The following is a 14,745-nucleotide window of genomic DNA, read 5'->3' as shown; positions in this document are numbered from 1 at the left end:
GGCTGTAGTGAATTACTTGGGCACTTATACAATTGTTAAAAAATATGAATGGACTTTTGTTGTGGTTGTTTTCAGAATGAACCAGTTGTAACCCGTAACTGATATACAAAGGGAAAAGAGTGAAAAAAGTACATATTTTGTGGCACATGACAGAACAGAACAAAATAACTAAACCGTATGACATTAACAGTTACCATGCATTTAGAGTTTCACATGTAACTACAAACTTATTTAAATTTCACAAGGTTTGCTAAACATGCTAACTGTCTATATGTGCACTGACAAGCTTATGTTAAAAACTTTTAAGAATACTCTCCCCTTTAGATTTTTTTCAAAGCTTTTTTGATTACAAAATTTCAAAGGCATTAAGCATTTTAGAGAATATAAAGTACGCCAGTATACATACATTTCCAGTATATGTCAGACCACTAAGCGCATTACAGTCCCATACAGGCCGATACAGCCATTTTTTTTCTTAAAAAACATGCATAGGCAGATTTTTTTTTTTTACAGAATATAGATGCTTTATCACTGTACTTAATATGGTGTCTTGTTCACTATACTTAAAAATGCACCACTCATAAATATTTAATTCAGCAAGCCACAACCAAGACTTGATTTATCAACAAAACCCCTAAGTATAAACAGCAAAAAAAAGATAGATGTAATTATTCCAGTTTTTTTTTAAACTTAAAGAAAAAGATATCCATTGCCAAATTAATAGATAAGTGTTATATGGAAAGAAGGGCATTCAAGCACACTAAAGAAACCTGAGGTAAGCATAATCTGTACAAAATTAAACTGTCCTTTTTGGCATTTTAACAAATTTGCAACATTCTTTTTTTTTTCTTTTTCTGTTTTATGTTAAGACTGCCTAATTCAGTTTATAGCCATTGTCTGACAAGAGTAGCAAAACATTATCAATAAATAGTCCTTATTTAGTTTGTACATCATTTTGTTAAAAATGTTTGATGTCATCCATTTTTAGTGCTGCGACTGTAAACGTACAATAGAGTAAGAAATTAGACAAAGTTCTCATGTCCAGTAACAGAATAAAAGGCCTTTCATTAACCTATCTAGAAGTCCCCAATGCAGTAGGAAAACATGTTCATTCCCCTAACATTGCAGTATATACTAGCATTAGCTTTTTTTTTTAAATTTTTTCCCTATAAGCATTTTTAAAAGGCATACCCAAAAGAGGTGTTTAATCTCCACCCTCACCAAAATATAGTTTATTATCTCTCTCCCTCTTTTTTTTTTTTTAATGATAGTGTAAACTGAATCCAATTCCTGGCCCCCAGAGCAAATAAGCTATCATCAGAGGCAAGAACATCCAACTGCAGACACGCAGCAATCCCATCACGCCCTGCAGCTCAAAAGAAAAAAAAAAAAAAAGAAAAGAAGAGAAAAGAAAAGTGAACAGGAAGTGGTCACTGGATATTGCTGTTGTTACTGCCATTGCTGTCCGTGCCGTTAGTCTCTGAGGCGAGAGCCTTGTTGATGGAGTTAAGGTTGGCGTCGGAGGGCATGGCATCCCTGCGAGGCGGCATCCTCTCGTTAATTCGGTCTAAGCCCTTGGCCTCTTCGAAGCTAGTGATCTTATGTTGTGGTGAAAATCCTTTGATGGCTAAACAGAAAATCATTAAAAAAGAAAAAAATAGGGTTAGCCAGAGGAAGACAAAGGGCACGGCTGTTGCATCAGGTGATGTTAGAGATTCCGCAGTGAGAAGGAATCCTTTAGTGAAGAACAGTGACGGGACCTGAACACAACACAACAGACTCCTTACCATACTCGGAGATAACCAGAAGGGTTGAAAACAGCCAATGTCTCTTGCCAACCAAAATGTCCTCTTGAAGTTATCAAGACGTAAGCATTTCTCTCATCTTCGTGAAAGTTTAAGTCAAAGAAATCCAAAGTGGATGCACAGAGAGAGAAGTGGCTTCCAGGGACAGGGCTCTGGAAGCAGCAGGGACTGGTCACGTTGGTAGCATGACTGCTGCGTCATATGCCCCGACCTGGTCAGACCACTGCATGTCCTCATTTTTTGCTCTTCCACTGGGCTAGCTAGGCCATATTCAGTAGAATCACTACATCTGTTGTATCTCAAAATCTTTTACAGGGCTTAGAGAAGCTAAAAGGAGCTAGGGAAGGAATGGAGTTGGGCAATTCCAAGCCATCTCAGAATCCCAGAAAGACCTCCCTCAGCAAGTAAGTCATTGGTGACATGGGAAGAACGAAGCCATAAACTCCTGCTTCCCCGCTCAAGGTGGGAGGCATGTGGAGTGGGAGAGAAACTCAGAAAAATCAGGATCAGATCACCAGGGGGAGAAGCATTGTTTGCCCTTCAGCAGTGAACAGGTCAAACTGATGTTCATGTGGTATCCATTATCGCCTAAATCAAAGAAAAACTCATTCTTAGAAGAGCAATGTGATGGTTAAACAACAAGACAAAAATGCCTTTCATATTTTTTTAAGCAAAAATGAATTAGACTGGTTTTGGTCCCATTCCATTTTAAAACATGAAATTCTCCAGGTGGGAGCAGTATTTTCTTTTCTTTCTTTTAACCCTTGGTGTGCTACAGAGATAGGTAAGGCATTTGTACAAAATATTTAATGATTTCTTCAGCTGGGTGCACCAACCAGTGAGCTGACAATAAAACACACAACTTTGGAACCGATGACATCAGTTTGCTTTACTCCCTGTGAAGTGCAAGGCAGAGATAATCAAGGGCCAATCACCAATGCTGAACTGGGCTGCATCTCCAGGGCCGATTAAGACAATTTCGTGGTGACTTTTTTCTCCCCACCTTATCTTGGGAGTTGAGGGGTGGAGGAGTTTGGAGCTGAAATTTTGCCAGCCACTCCTACACGAATGTGCAGTGCCTTTTACTAGTATGGGTGAGATTCTTACAAGACACAATAGTTGTTTCAAAACTCATTAAATGGTGAGAGATGGTTTGTTTTCCCTCCGCATTTTAAAGGTTAGCATAATGGTGATTAGTCAACTGTGAAAGGAAAAAGATGGGGAAATGGGGAAAGACCAAGGCCCAAAGCAAAGCTTTTTAGTTCTTCTCTAATTTAATAATAAATTGCAAAATAATAGAGCTGTCTAATGAGCACCCAACCTGAAAAGCATCTCAGTCATTTTAAGGGGCAAAACAATAGCAAGAAGAGGAACTCTATTCTTTTTCTAAACTGTGAATAACATTCCACCGTAATTAATAAATATACAAGGTTTGTCATCACTGTAATTTATGAAGTGATCTTATTCATTCAAATGGTAAAAGTGGAGGCTCTAGGTATTCAAAGCCAATAGGGTGGGGGTGTAGACATTAAAACTCTAGCTAGAATAATGGATATTTCTGGGCTGGGGCTCGTTTCTCATCATTTTTTGTCCATTCGCGTATGGAAGAATGTGCTCTGCTGTAGTTGCTGGTCAGACAATGGGTATTAGCAATTTACATTGGTAGTATACTTAACACAACACAGAGTCACAGAAACCACAGAAAACAGCCAAACTGTCAACAAGAATGCACACTGCAGATTAGAATTTGCCAGGAGGAATAGATAATTCCCACATAAATAGCAGCTTGCTCACTGCTATTTAGGAAGCAGTTGTATTTTCTCTTACAGTGCTGTCATTTCCCCTACCATATCCAAATCATGTATGGATTGGAAGAAAAGTGGCACTTTTTACACCATACCAAAGGCCCGTACACACACAATTTTGGGCAAAACAAAACATTATCTTGCAAGAACAAAATACAACTGAAGAATTTTGTTTTAAAGGGGAACTTCAAATCGTACTTTTTAAAATTTCCAGAGGATATGGTATATATACTATTACGAACTATTTTGATATGTAGTTCTCTCATAACCATGGATTGAGAAAGCACTCAGTTAAAAAGGAGTTCCAATGGGTTACCTCTTGTCCTGGAGCATGCTAGGGCACAGGTTGAGATGTGCACTTCTTAATTTCCCCTGCAGCTCCTAGTACAACAGTGCCTGGTACTAGGCACTCAGTAAACCTTAATCAACTGAGCGATTCCTTGGTACTCACGCTTCTTGTTATGGGCCACTTCCCAACTACTAGATACTTTCAAATGTCTTAAAAATATTTTGCTGGTGCTGTCTTACAAATACCAGTAGTTTAAAGTTGATAAGGCTAGCAGAGTTGTTTATCTCATACCCCACTGTCTCATGTTGGAATATCTTTTAGAGACATAAATCAATGTTGAACTACAACAAAGCACTATTCAAGCAAAGCTGCTGCTTCTTTTTTTCTACAAACTTCTGAAGACTTGAATTAAGGAAGCTATTTTTATTCTGTCCTTTTCAGTGCTGCCTGAAAGTGATTTGAGGGAGGGACATGGTTCAGCTCAGAGACTATTGTTTTAGGTGTTATTTGTCAGAACAGCTGCCATAACCCCCACCCCACATCATTCAAGATATACAATCCTTTGGTTTTCTGTGATTATACTAAGTTCATTATAAACGAGTCAAACATAGCTTTAAGGGAAAATAAAAAAAACAAACAAACAAACCATAGAAGGACATTTTCCCCTTTAAAGCAAGAACATTTGGGTTAATACTGAGCCACAACTGTTAGCCCAACACCCACACACTCTGTACAAGCTACAGCAAAAAAAAAAAAAAAAAAAAAAAAATGAATACACCCAGCAGAGCCCTTATCTGTTGCAGGTACAACAGAAAGGGGACTGGCCAATTTACCTTCATCAGCCTCAATAGCCTCAACAGTAGCTGAAGAGAAGAAAGGGGGTGCAAAATGAATGAGAAAAAAATGAGCAGAGGATTTTTTTTAATTCTAAGAACAAATAAGTGACGATCAAAGGAGCTAAGAGGATTAATGTTCCTGTAAGTGCTGGATTCTGGCACAGACAACAAGACAGAAATGCTAAAAAGAAAGAAAAAAACACCACAAAAATAATAAGTTCTAATCATGAGCCAGACACACCTATCTGAGTGAACTGCTTCGGTTTCTGCTCACGAAGCAAATGACAAAAGGAGTAACCCTTAAGGAAAAACACTCACTCAGGGAAGTTGTCTTTTATTTGGATTGAATTAATAAGGGATTAGGTGAATCTAAAATGTTCCTGACTCACACAGAGGCCTGCAACATCTCTGCTGTGCTTGCTGATTTAGTTTCAAAATGTCAGAGCAAATCATTGGACTTTAAATGATGCCGTAATGTCAGTGGTAGAATTCACACTACTTAACATTGAATAACACTGTGGCCTAATGTGATGGAAACGCAGGGCCATGGAAACTTAAAGGAAGAAGAAAATCAGCGTGTCTGAGTTGATAATGCATGGGACTCTTAGAGACAAACACTGAGCTTTGTTCCGAGGGAGCAGGGAGGAGGGGAGAAGGAAACAGCTAGGGAGTGACCATCACTGAGACTTCTTTGGCCAGACAGCCCACGTGAAAATCAGGTTTCTTTTCTTCACCGGAATATCATTCTTGAAAATATAATTCTTGAAACATTACAAACCAAGTGGTGGCCTGTAAGTAGTGGTAATAATTCTAGCAGTGCTTTAAGACTCGGCAACCTAAAAACTGAACGCAACCCCATATATTTACGCGTGAAATTTCATACAGGTATATGGAAACAGCACATTTCAGAGGCAAAACTTGAAAAGCCTACTGCTTTATCAGCTATTTGTATAATAAGGTCAGGGCCTGCACTTTCCTACACAGCTACATGAATCTTGCTTTGTCATTAAAGCTAGTTGTTACTTCACTAATGAGAAATCTTCTCCAAAATGTTTAATATCAAAATGCTACCACTTCACTTAAATTTAATTTTTCTTCTAATTTAAGGTTTTTAAAGTATAGCAACTGTCAAATGTGCACTATAACTTACAGTGCATTCAAGATCACTTTGATAAAAATGGAGAATGGTTACCACCTTTCTAAGCAGCAATAAGTAGCTCCCCCTTTGATACAAAAGTGAGGAATTTTTGAATTTCATTAAATATGTGGTTTAAACTATATACTAAGTTTTCAAATTCTCAGGGCAAATGAGATTCCAACTCATGTACTCTGTGTGTGTGTGTGTGTGTGTGTGTAAGTGAGAGAGAGAGAGAGAGAGAGATAGAGAGATTTCAACACAGAATACAATAAACCAATGGACTTAAAAGGAAAAAAAGTCTAAGTAAACATAAGTGAATGTCTGGAAATGAAACGAAGAGCTGTAAGAACTTAAATTTAAAAGCAACAAATCTGGAACCACAAAAGCACTGCCAAATTAGAAAATGTACTGCCCACAAATAGTGGTGTCCTTTGGGAGCAAATGAGGCCCACACTTTCTGATAACACACTTGCTGCGCCTTAAAATATCTTATCAGAAACTGCAGATTTCAGTCAATAAGAGAGAGGTGCATTTTGTGCATATGGGTGATTCGTTTATGTTAATGCTTTAGTGAGTTTGTCTACTTTGGTGGGAAAACTTTTGTGTTTTTATAAAGTCATTAAAATAATTGCTAACTGTAAGCTTTACTTTAAGACTACATTATTTCCCTACCTTCATTTAAAAATTCCTAACATTTTGTGGAAACTCCAAGTCATTGACTTTGGAATAAATTCATCTGAAAATAAATCAATTGTGCTGTTAGCATGTGTTCATCCAGCAACATCATGTCTTTGAAGCTACCATCATCTTGATGAAAACAAAGTGTGTCCACATAATAGAATCATAAGAATACCTGAATCTTCTGAACTGAAGGAAAGGGATACAAAAGAAAATACAAGAAAGATTCAGGGAGAGATACAGGAAAATAAGCTAGAGGCTGACATCTGTTTTGAAAATGTTACAGTGTACTTTTTGTTTTTATTTTTTTCTGTTAAAATACAATAGCAAAATTTCTATAAAGTATTGCTAAAATTATACTCTGAAGATGATATTAGTTAAAATGGATAAGAAAACAAAAACATGAATGAGTATATAGAACTGTGCTGTCTGACAAAGCAGCCACTAGACAGATGTGGCTATCTAAATTAATGGAAATTAGATAAAATTAAAAATTTTGTTTCCCATGTTATTAGCTATATTTCCAATGCTCAACAGTCATCTGCAATAGTTTCTGTAAAGATACAGAAACTTCTATTACCACACAGTGTTCTGTTGAAGAGCACTGGTTTTAAAGTCATACATTCTGCTACAAAATCTCTATCTTCATGGAAATGTTGTATATTATTGTTTTTCAAACTTAAAATGTAGCTCTACTCAAGCCTCTTCTCATGTTTTGGACTGACAAATCAGGGAAATGATACCCATGGACTCCAATTTCTATTCTGGTGGCTAATAAGATCATCTTTTTCATATTTTTCTTCATTCGCTGCTAAAATGGACACATGGGTGTAAACTAGTCTCTCTGTATGTTTATTCCATCCACCAATCAAATGGATTGTCTGAACATTTGTTAAAAATGTAATTAGAAATTTTTAGCAACTGATTGGCTCAAAGAAGTCAAATCTATCCTGCACAGAGGCCACCTGAGGCAGCTGTCAGATGGACAGGCCGGCATATGTGGGGGGATACACGAACTGAAGGGAGTGAGGGAGCTGTTAGGTCGAGCATGACTGATCACACGGATGTGGGTTTCAGCCCTTCTTCCAGCCAAGAAGAACTGAAGACCAAGGTGGAACTTCAAGGGATGACTAAGTCAGGGCTATGATGAGAGGGCTGCCTGAGGGGGTTCTGGGCACACAGTCATAGCACTGGGCCTACTTACCGCTTTGCAGGGTCTGCTTCCCTCCAGAGAGCACTCCACTGGGGAGCATGCCGGTGGGCGTCAGGCCTTTCAGTGTCAGCACACTCTCACTCTCTTCTCTGCAAAGCACAATGGCAGGTGGTGAGGGGAGGGTGGCTAACTTCAATTTTGTGACAAGGAAATGACTCAACGAAAAAAGGCATAGAAGAGCCCATATTTCCCTCGATAGTGGCTCTTAGAATTGCTCTTTGCTTATATGCCATATTTGTAGACATTCTTATAGAAGTAATGCTACATAAACAATGGCTTGGAAAAAGTTTACATTATACAACTGTGGAGCTACAGTCTCTTCTGATTATGGACGATATGGAAAACTTTTTTGATTTTGGAATCAAACATCACGACACAAAGTGTCTGGCACATGTCCTCCAGGACACCAATTGATAGGTAGAGAGAGAGCCACGCAGAGTGTAGCTCTCAGCTTTTCAGCTAGGGCTCAGCAAAAATAAGTGGAGCTAACTTGACCTGGGAAGGGACACTGGAGAGCATATGGGAAACAACAAAAAAAGCAAAAGCAAAAGATGGCTGGGTTACGGAACCAGGGATTATATTCGGGGGATTGTGAAGGAGTTATGATGTTGGGTTATAAATGCACAAAATAACGGCAATGTGCCCATAAAGCCACTTGCAAAATATCCCAGCTTTTCTTTTCCAGCCACTTCTCCCACTGATTTGTGAAGATAAAATTATTGTTACTATTATAATTGTTTTATAATCATAAGTACCTCATCCTTTCATTAATCATCTAATGCTATTAATCATTTCAATTTACTAGCAAATCCTCGCGACTGCATAATCACGAAATAGGAATATTCCATCTTTCTACATAGCAGATACTGCAATTCTATGTAACAAGAAAAATGTTTGCAATACATACATAAATAATGTTAAATTTAATTTGTTCAACCACCCACAATTTTTATGAAGAAATCTAATGTGACCAAAACAATATTTCAAAATTCTTCTTCAAAACCTGTGCTTTTACAACTTGTCTTCCAACTCAGAAATCAGAAATTCCAATTTTCAATTTCTTAAGCTGATGAAAGGGTCACTCTGTATCTCTTTTTATCCTCTCTTATTAGCAATCTTGAGAGTTCTACCCTTCGAGATATTTCCATTTCCCACAAACCCACTACCTCATCTCTTTGGCAAACAGGCCTACTGAGAAATAATTAACATAGTATATACCTCCCACTACCTACAGTGCATCATTCAGTCCGTGGCTCCTAGTATATTTGCAGAGCTGTGCAATCATCACCACAAGGGAGTTTAGATCATTTCAACATCCCCAAAGAAGGCCTGCACTACAAGCAGTCATGCCCCATTTCCTTCAGTCCTACAGAACCTCTGATTTACTTTGTTTCTTCTGCACATTTCCTACCATGGAATCATATAACGTATCTTCCACGACCGCCTTCTTTTGCTCACCAACAGCATCTCCTCTCTGGACTACAGCAGTCTCCTAAACGGGCTGTCTGCTACATCCTTGTTCCCTTTTCCCACAGCTGTTCTCAGCAGAGTAGCCAGATTGAGCCTTGCAATATCAATGCTGGATCCTGCCACTCCTAACTCTCTGATGGCTTCTTCTCTCATTGTAGGGTGAAAAGTAAAGTCTTTAGCAGGTTCCACAAGGGCCTTAAAAACTAGCCACCAACTCAGACTTTCCCATTCTGAACCATCTCTGAGTACATTCCTTCCCAGGGTTCACTTAGGTCTCTCAGATGCACTCAGCACACCCAACCCTCACTTGCTTTGTCTTCCTCTTCCCACAGGGACCCATGTAGCTTATTCCTTCTCTGCCCTCACATCAGTGCTCCTACATCAGCCTCTATCTAAACACTACCTATTTCCCCTGGCCTATTTTATTTTTAATCCAACATATTATCAACCCCCAAAACCTCATTTGTGATCTCCACTGCCCACCACATCCCACCCTGGCCGGACAAGCTTTATGAGAGCAGGGGTTTCTGTTGGCTTAGATCACTGCTATACCTTCAGTACCTAGACTGCAAAGTACCTGCTACATGGTCCACATTCGGAAAATATTTACCGAAAGGAGGAGTAAAGAAAAACTGAATGGAGAATGTCACTGTCAATTTATATTTTAGATTTCTGCATCCTTTCCTGCAAGAGTTTATATAAAAATACTAGGTTTGAAATGGTCAATCATTTAACTTACACACAGGTACTTCAACTGGTTCAGGCTGCTTCTGCCAAACCATTAAAGGTAAGAGAATAGCACACCTATCTTGAATACTAATATGCAGATTTGGACAAATTGGGAGTAACTCTAAAGAAATGGACACATTTTCTTTCACATTCATATTCAATCTAATTATTATCTTTCTATGTAAAGCAATTTTCTGGAAACCTGGAGTATTTTTTTAATCTTCAAAACTGTGCTTTTTGTAGTCTCAGTGTAACTTTATTTCAAAAATTACACCTTTGTGGTCAGACTCATCTTGGCTGAAATCTTAGCCATGCGATTGAGTCACTGTTTTACTTTTCCAGGCTTCGGTTTCCTCATCTACAAAATCACATTTATAATGACAGGGTTTCCTTCAGGACTAGGTTACACACTGGAAGCAAAAGCCCGGGTGGAGATGATCACTTTTTCTTCCTTCCTTTCCCTGTTCATTCAACATCTGCCTACCTTTCCCCAGTCTTGTCTGCCTTATTCTTTCTTTGGCCTGCATTTTTTTTTTTTTTTGACAGGCAGAGTGGACAGTGAGAGAGACAGACAGAGAGAAAGGTCTTCCTTTGCCGTTGGTTCACCCTCCAATGGCCGCCGCGGCAAGCGTGCTGCGGCCGGCGCACCGTGCTGATCCGATGGTAGGAGCCAGGTACTTCTCCTGGTCTCCCATGGGGTGCAGGGCCCAAAGACTTGGGCCATCCTCCACTGCACTCCCTGGCCACAGCAGAGAGCTGGCCTGGAAGATGGGCAACCGGGACAGAATCTGGCGCCCTGACCGGGACTAGAACAGGGTGTGCAGGTGCCGCAAGGCGGCCGGCCTATGCCTGCATTTTTAACCTCCCCCTCTCTGAAGCCTCAGGGCAGACTCTCCAACTGCCTCTCCCCCAGTTGGTCCAATTTAACTCATTGCAGTCCTCCCAATAAATACTTAAATAAATAAATCTTTAAGTGGAGAAATACCTCCTCTTCCTTAGATAACAGCATCCTACCAATCAGGCAGGCTGGTTCTTTTGTAGAACATGCTTGGAAAACTCCCTCTCTCTAATTAGTCAAACCATATTCTTTGTCTCCGAGTGTTTAATATGCTCCCAGCCTCCCACAGAAGTCATGTCCTCAAAGGTTTCTGGTGGCTTCTTAGTTTCTCAATTCCAGTGATCTCTGCTGAGTTCTTATTCAAACAGATTCCTTCAGTATTTCCCACTGACGGCCACACCTTCCCTTTCAGATTTTGTAACTCCTAGTTCTCCTCTAATACCGTCTCTCATTCTTTGGCTGATCTTTTCCTCCAAGTCCACACTGTGCTTTCAATATGGTAGCCCCAGCTGCCCATGGCTCTGCCCACTTGTAACATTGGTAGTCTGAGTTGAGATGTGCAACTCACTACAAAATGCACACCAGATCTCAAGTATTTAATATACGGAAAATATCTCTTTAATAAGCATTGTATTATTAACATGTTGAAGTGATAAAATTTTAAATGTGGATGACAATTAGAGTATATTATTAAAATTAATTTCTTTCTTCCTACTCCTCTTACTGTTTCTAGAGATTTTCAAATGACAGACCTGGCCTGTGTTACTTTTCCCTTGGAAAGCATGGTTCTAGAGGATTCTTTTGCCCTTTTCACATTTTCCTTTTTCAAGGCCATCTGCTTACGTTTCTTAGGTCTTGTCTGTGTTGTTCATTCCTCTGCCTCCCTTTCTAACCCTCCCCCATCATGAAGTTCCAGGGTAGAGTCTCCAACTGCCTGTCCCACATGTACAGTCTGTCAAATTCAACTCATTGGAGTCCTCCAATAAATACTTAATTGATTTTTAAATGGAGAAATACCTCCTTTTCCTTAGACGGCAGCATCCTATCAATCACACAGGTTGACTCCACTGTACAATGTGCTTGGAAAATTTCCTCTCCCTTATCATCTCTTGCGTAGGTAAGAGGTCACTTAGAGGGAGCTCACAGATTCAGAGAACTGGACTGGAATGTTCTGCAGGCAGGAGGAGTACCAGCATCCATCTACCGTGAGAGGTTGGCTCCACGAACCACTGCCACTAATGTTAAGAGGCAATACCTAAGTTGACACTATCCTGCAGTTCCACACGTTCTTCCTGTTTGTGCTAGGTCATTCTGCTAGCCAACCTTAACACTGTTTTTAGTGTACACCCCAACATGGGTTAGGACATGCCTCTCATCCTGTGAGAATGATTTCTTGCTGATCCAAGAAAATTACACTTTATCATGAATGGGAAAGCCCCTAACAGAATGGACATAAATAAATTTCCCATCTCATTTCTTAATCGATTCCTCACTCACTCTCTTGTCTTAACTGCTCATCGCTTTCAAAGACTTAGAATTCATGACTAGACTACTGTTACTTGAGCATTCATATATAGACTATGTAGTTTTCTTTTAAGACTCCTCAGTGCTGCTCCCCAACTGAGTGAATTGAGACATAATGCCTAGCCCTTCTCACATTTAATATCTTTTCTGTAAAGTGAGGATACCCCAGTCTTGCAAGTTACCTGTGTGGGTTATTGTTAAATGTATAGAACATGGGCCATAGTACCTGGCATTTCGCAAGCATCTCACAAAAGAATGCCAATGACATTGCTCTTGAGACTGTGTGACTGTTCTTGATGACTTCTCTACCTACAGGAATGTCTTCACCACAATTCTCTACCTACTGGAATTGGGCCTACCTTCTATGGCATATCCTCAGTATCAACCTCTTCATAAACTTTCCATTCAAGAAATAAGTGAGGGCTCTTTTCTATCTAATGCCACCACAGAGCAGTTGTTCACATATTTAGTGTACATTTCATTGTCTTTTATTTGTCTACTGTCTATACACCTGTCATTCCAATTCTGTGTCTGAACTGCCTAACTCAGTTCGTAGCACACATTTAATGCTCAGTCATTACTCACTAAGCTGAACTTCTCTCTGGATATGATTCCTGTGTATTCTGCACGCCAGGGTACTTTAAAGAGGTCATGAAAAAATGAACAACTTTTCCCATGAAGCTTCTGAAGATCCCTCATATTTACTACAGTATCATTTATTATAGGAACCTAATAACTTTCTACCAATGTGTGCAGTCTTAATTCACTGATTACCACTGGGTTTATACAGTCCATTTTTCTTCTGAAAATAATTATATCTCAACTGGTAGAGAATGGACCTCCTAATTTTAAGGCCTACATACAATTCTATAGCTGGTTAGTTCTTAAGGCACTGGTTACTGTGCTCATGTCCCATATTAGGGTGCCTGGGTTTGATGCCTACTTCTGGGTCCTGACTTCGTTTTCCCACTAATGTAGATCCTGGGGGCCAGAAGTGATAGCTTGAGTTGTTGGGTTTCTGTTACCCACATGGGAGACCTCGATTGAGTCCTAAGATTCCAGCTTTTACCTTGGCCCAGCCTTATCCATTGTGGGCATTTGGGAACCTGACTGCTTCTTCAACAAATAAATAGTTTTAAAAAGTTCTTTTTTCCCACAAAAGAACTTCCACATGGAAATTCTGGATTGTTTTTATTTCTTTAGGTAGACGTTTCAATAGTAAGGTAAAATAAGAGCATTTCTTGATAAAATAAGGCACAATGCATAAATGTTTATGTGGAGTACCAGTTGAGCTTAGCATCTTCATATAGTCCTTCACCCTCACATGACATTCACCCAACCAGCTGAACTCCTTGCTGATCCTCAAAACTGTTGCTTTTTTTTAAACTTGAGAGTCTTTATACTCACTATTGCCTTCGCCTGAACTCTTACCCTGTCTCTTCATGAAGGTCACCCACACTTGCTTGAATGGTCTTGGCTGATCATATATTAAAATAAGTGCCATATCTCTCACCTGCTATCTCATATTTTACTTTGGTTTTTCTTCCTAGTACATAACCAGTGCTTTAAGTTTTACTCTGTTTATGCATTGCATGAATAAAGTGTCTTCAAAGTTTAGTTAGAGCTGTGGACCTTTAGGGCAGAGGCAGCCTCATTCACTAAGCTGTAGGAAGCACTGGTGCTCTATTTTTAGCTTCACCATGACTCTCTGTTGTGCTGGCCACCACAGAGTTATGCCTGACTTCAACTTGGTGTCTTTGAGGAGGGATGATAATGCTTTTTCATCCTTCTCACGGCTCCCTGATTTTCACATCAAGTCATTTAGCTACTCTTCAGAGATTCTACCAGGTATAGGATAAAAACACCAAGACAAATCAAAACAGTCAATGCTGCTCTTGTATGAGAAAAACTGAGGCAAAAAAAAATCTGGCAAAAATCAGATCATGAAATTATAAAATATGCAGCCACATTCCCATTTATCCTCACAGGTGTTTCACTGGGAGTTGACTACACACTCCTTACCCATAAACAAGCCAAGTTTGAAACTAATCTTCTGAAGACAAACATAGTTACTGTGTATTATCTAGGAAGAGATAATTGAATTTAAGTAAAATATAGTGAATTGCCTTTAGGAAAATACCTGTTTTCTAAATCCATGCTTAATAGTATGATTTGTGATCTATTTCAAAAATACACTACTTTTTGGGAACTAAAACATTAAGTAACATTTTTTCAGTGATGTATTAGAATAATATGGACACACATGAATGGCTTTATGGCTGATGCTTATTTCCCTGAAATCTAGTGAAATGCACCTGATAAATTCATCTTTTACCACCCAGTCAGAATGAAATACAAAAGAGATTATAGTAGCTTTTCATGTTTCATAAATTGTTCAACTTATTGTGAAATAAATGCTG

General features: G+C 39.2%; 1 protein-coding gene across 1 annotated transcript in view; it reads right to left on the bottom strand.

Annotated features, from left to right (window-relative positions):
- Positions 1–1,158: 1,158 nt before the first annotated feature.
- Positions 1,159–14,745, bottom strand: part of PPP3CA (protein phosphatase 3 catalytic subunit alpha) — a gene marked incomplete at its 5' end in the record, with an annotated part of 325,463 nt that continues 311,876 nt past the window's right edge. Inside the window, 2 exon segments of the mRNA NM_001082692.1 lie at positions 1,159–1,627; positions 7,756–7,853. Of these exon segments, the coding sequence (NP_001076161.1) occupies positions 1,431–1,627; positions 7,756–7,853 (295 nt within the window). The 3' untranslated portion in view covers positions 1,159–1,430.

This window comes from Oryctolagus cuniculus, chromosome 8 (genome assembly GCF_964237555.1).
Source record: "Oryctolagus cuniculus chromosome 8, mOryCun1.1, whole genome shotgun sequence".
In the NCBI taxonomy this organism is placed as follows: Eukaryota; Metazoa; Chordata; class Mammalia; order Lagomorpha; family Leporidae; genus Oryctolagus; species Oryctolagus cuniculus.
This window is presented reverse-complemented; position numbering and strand designations above follow the sequence as displayed.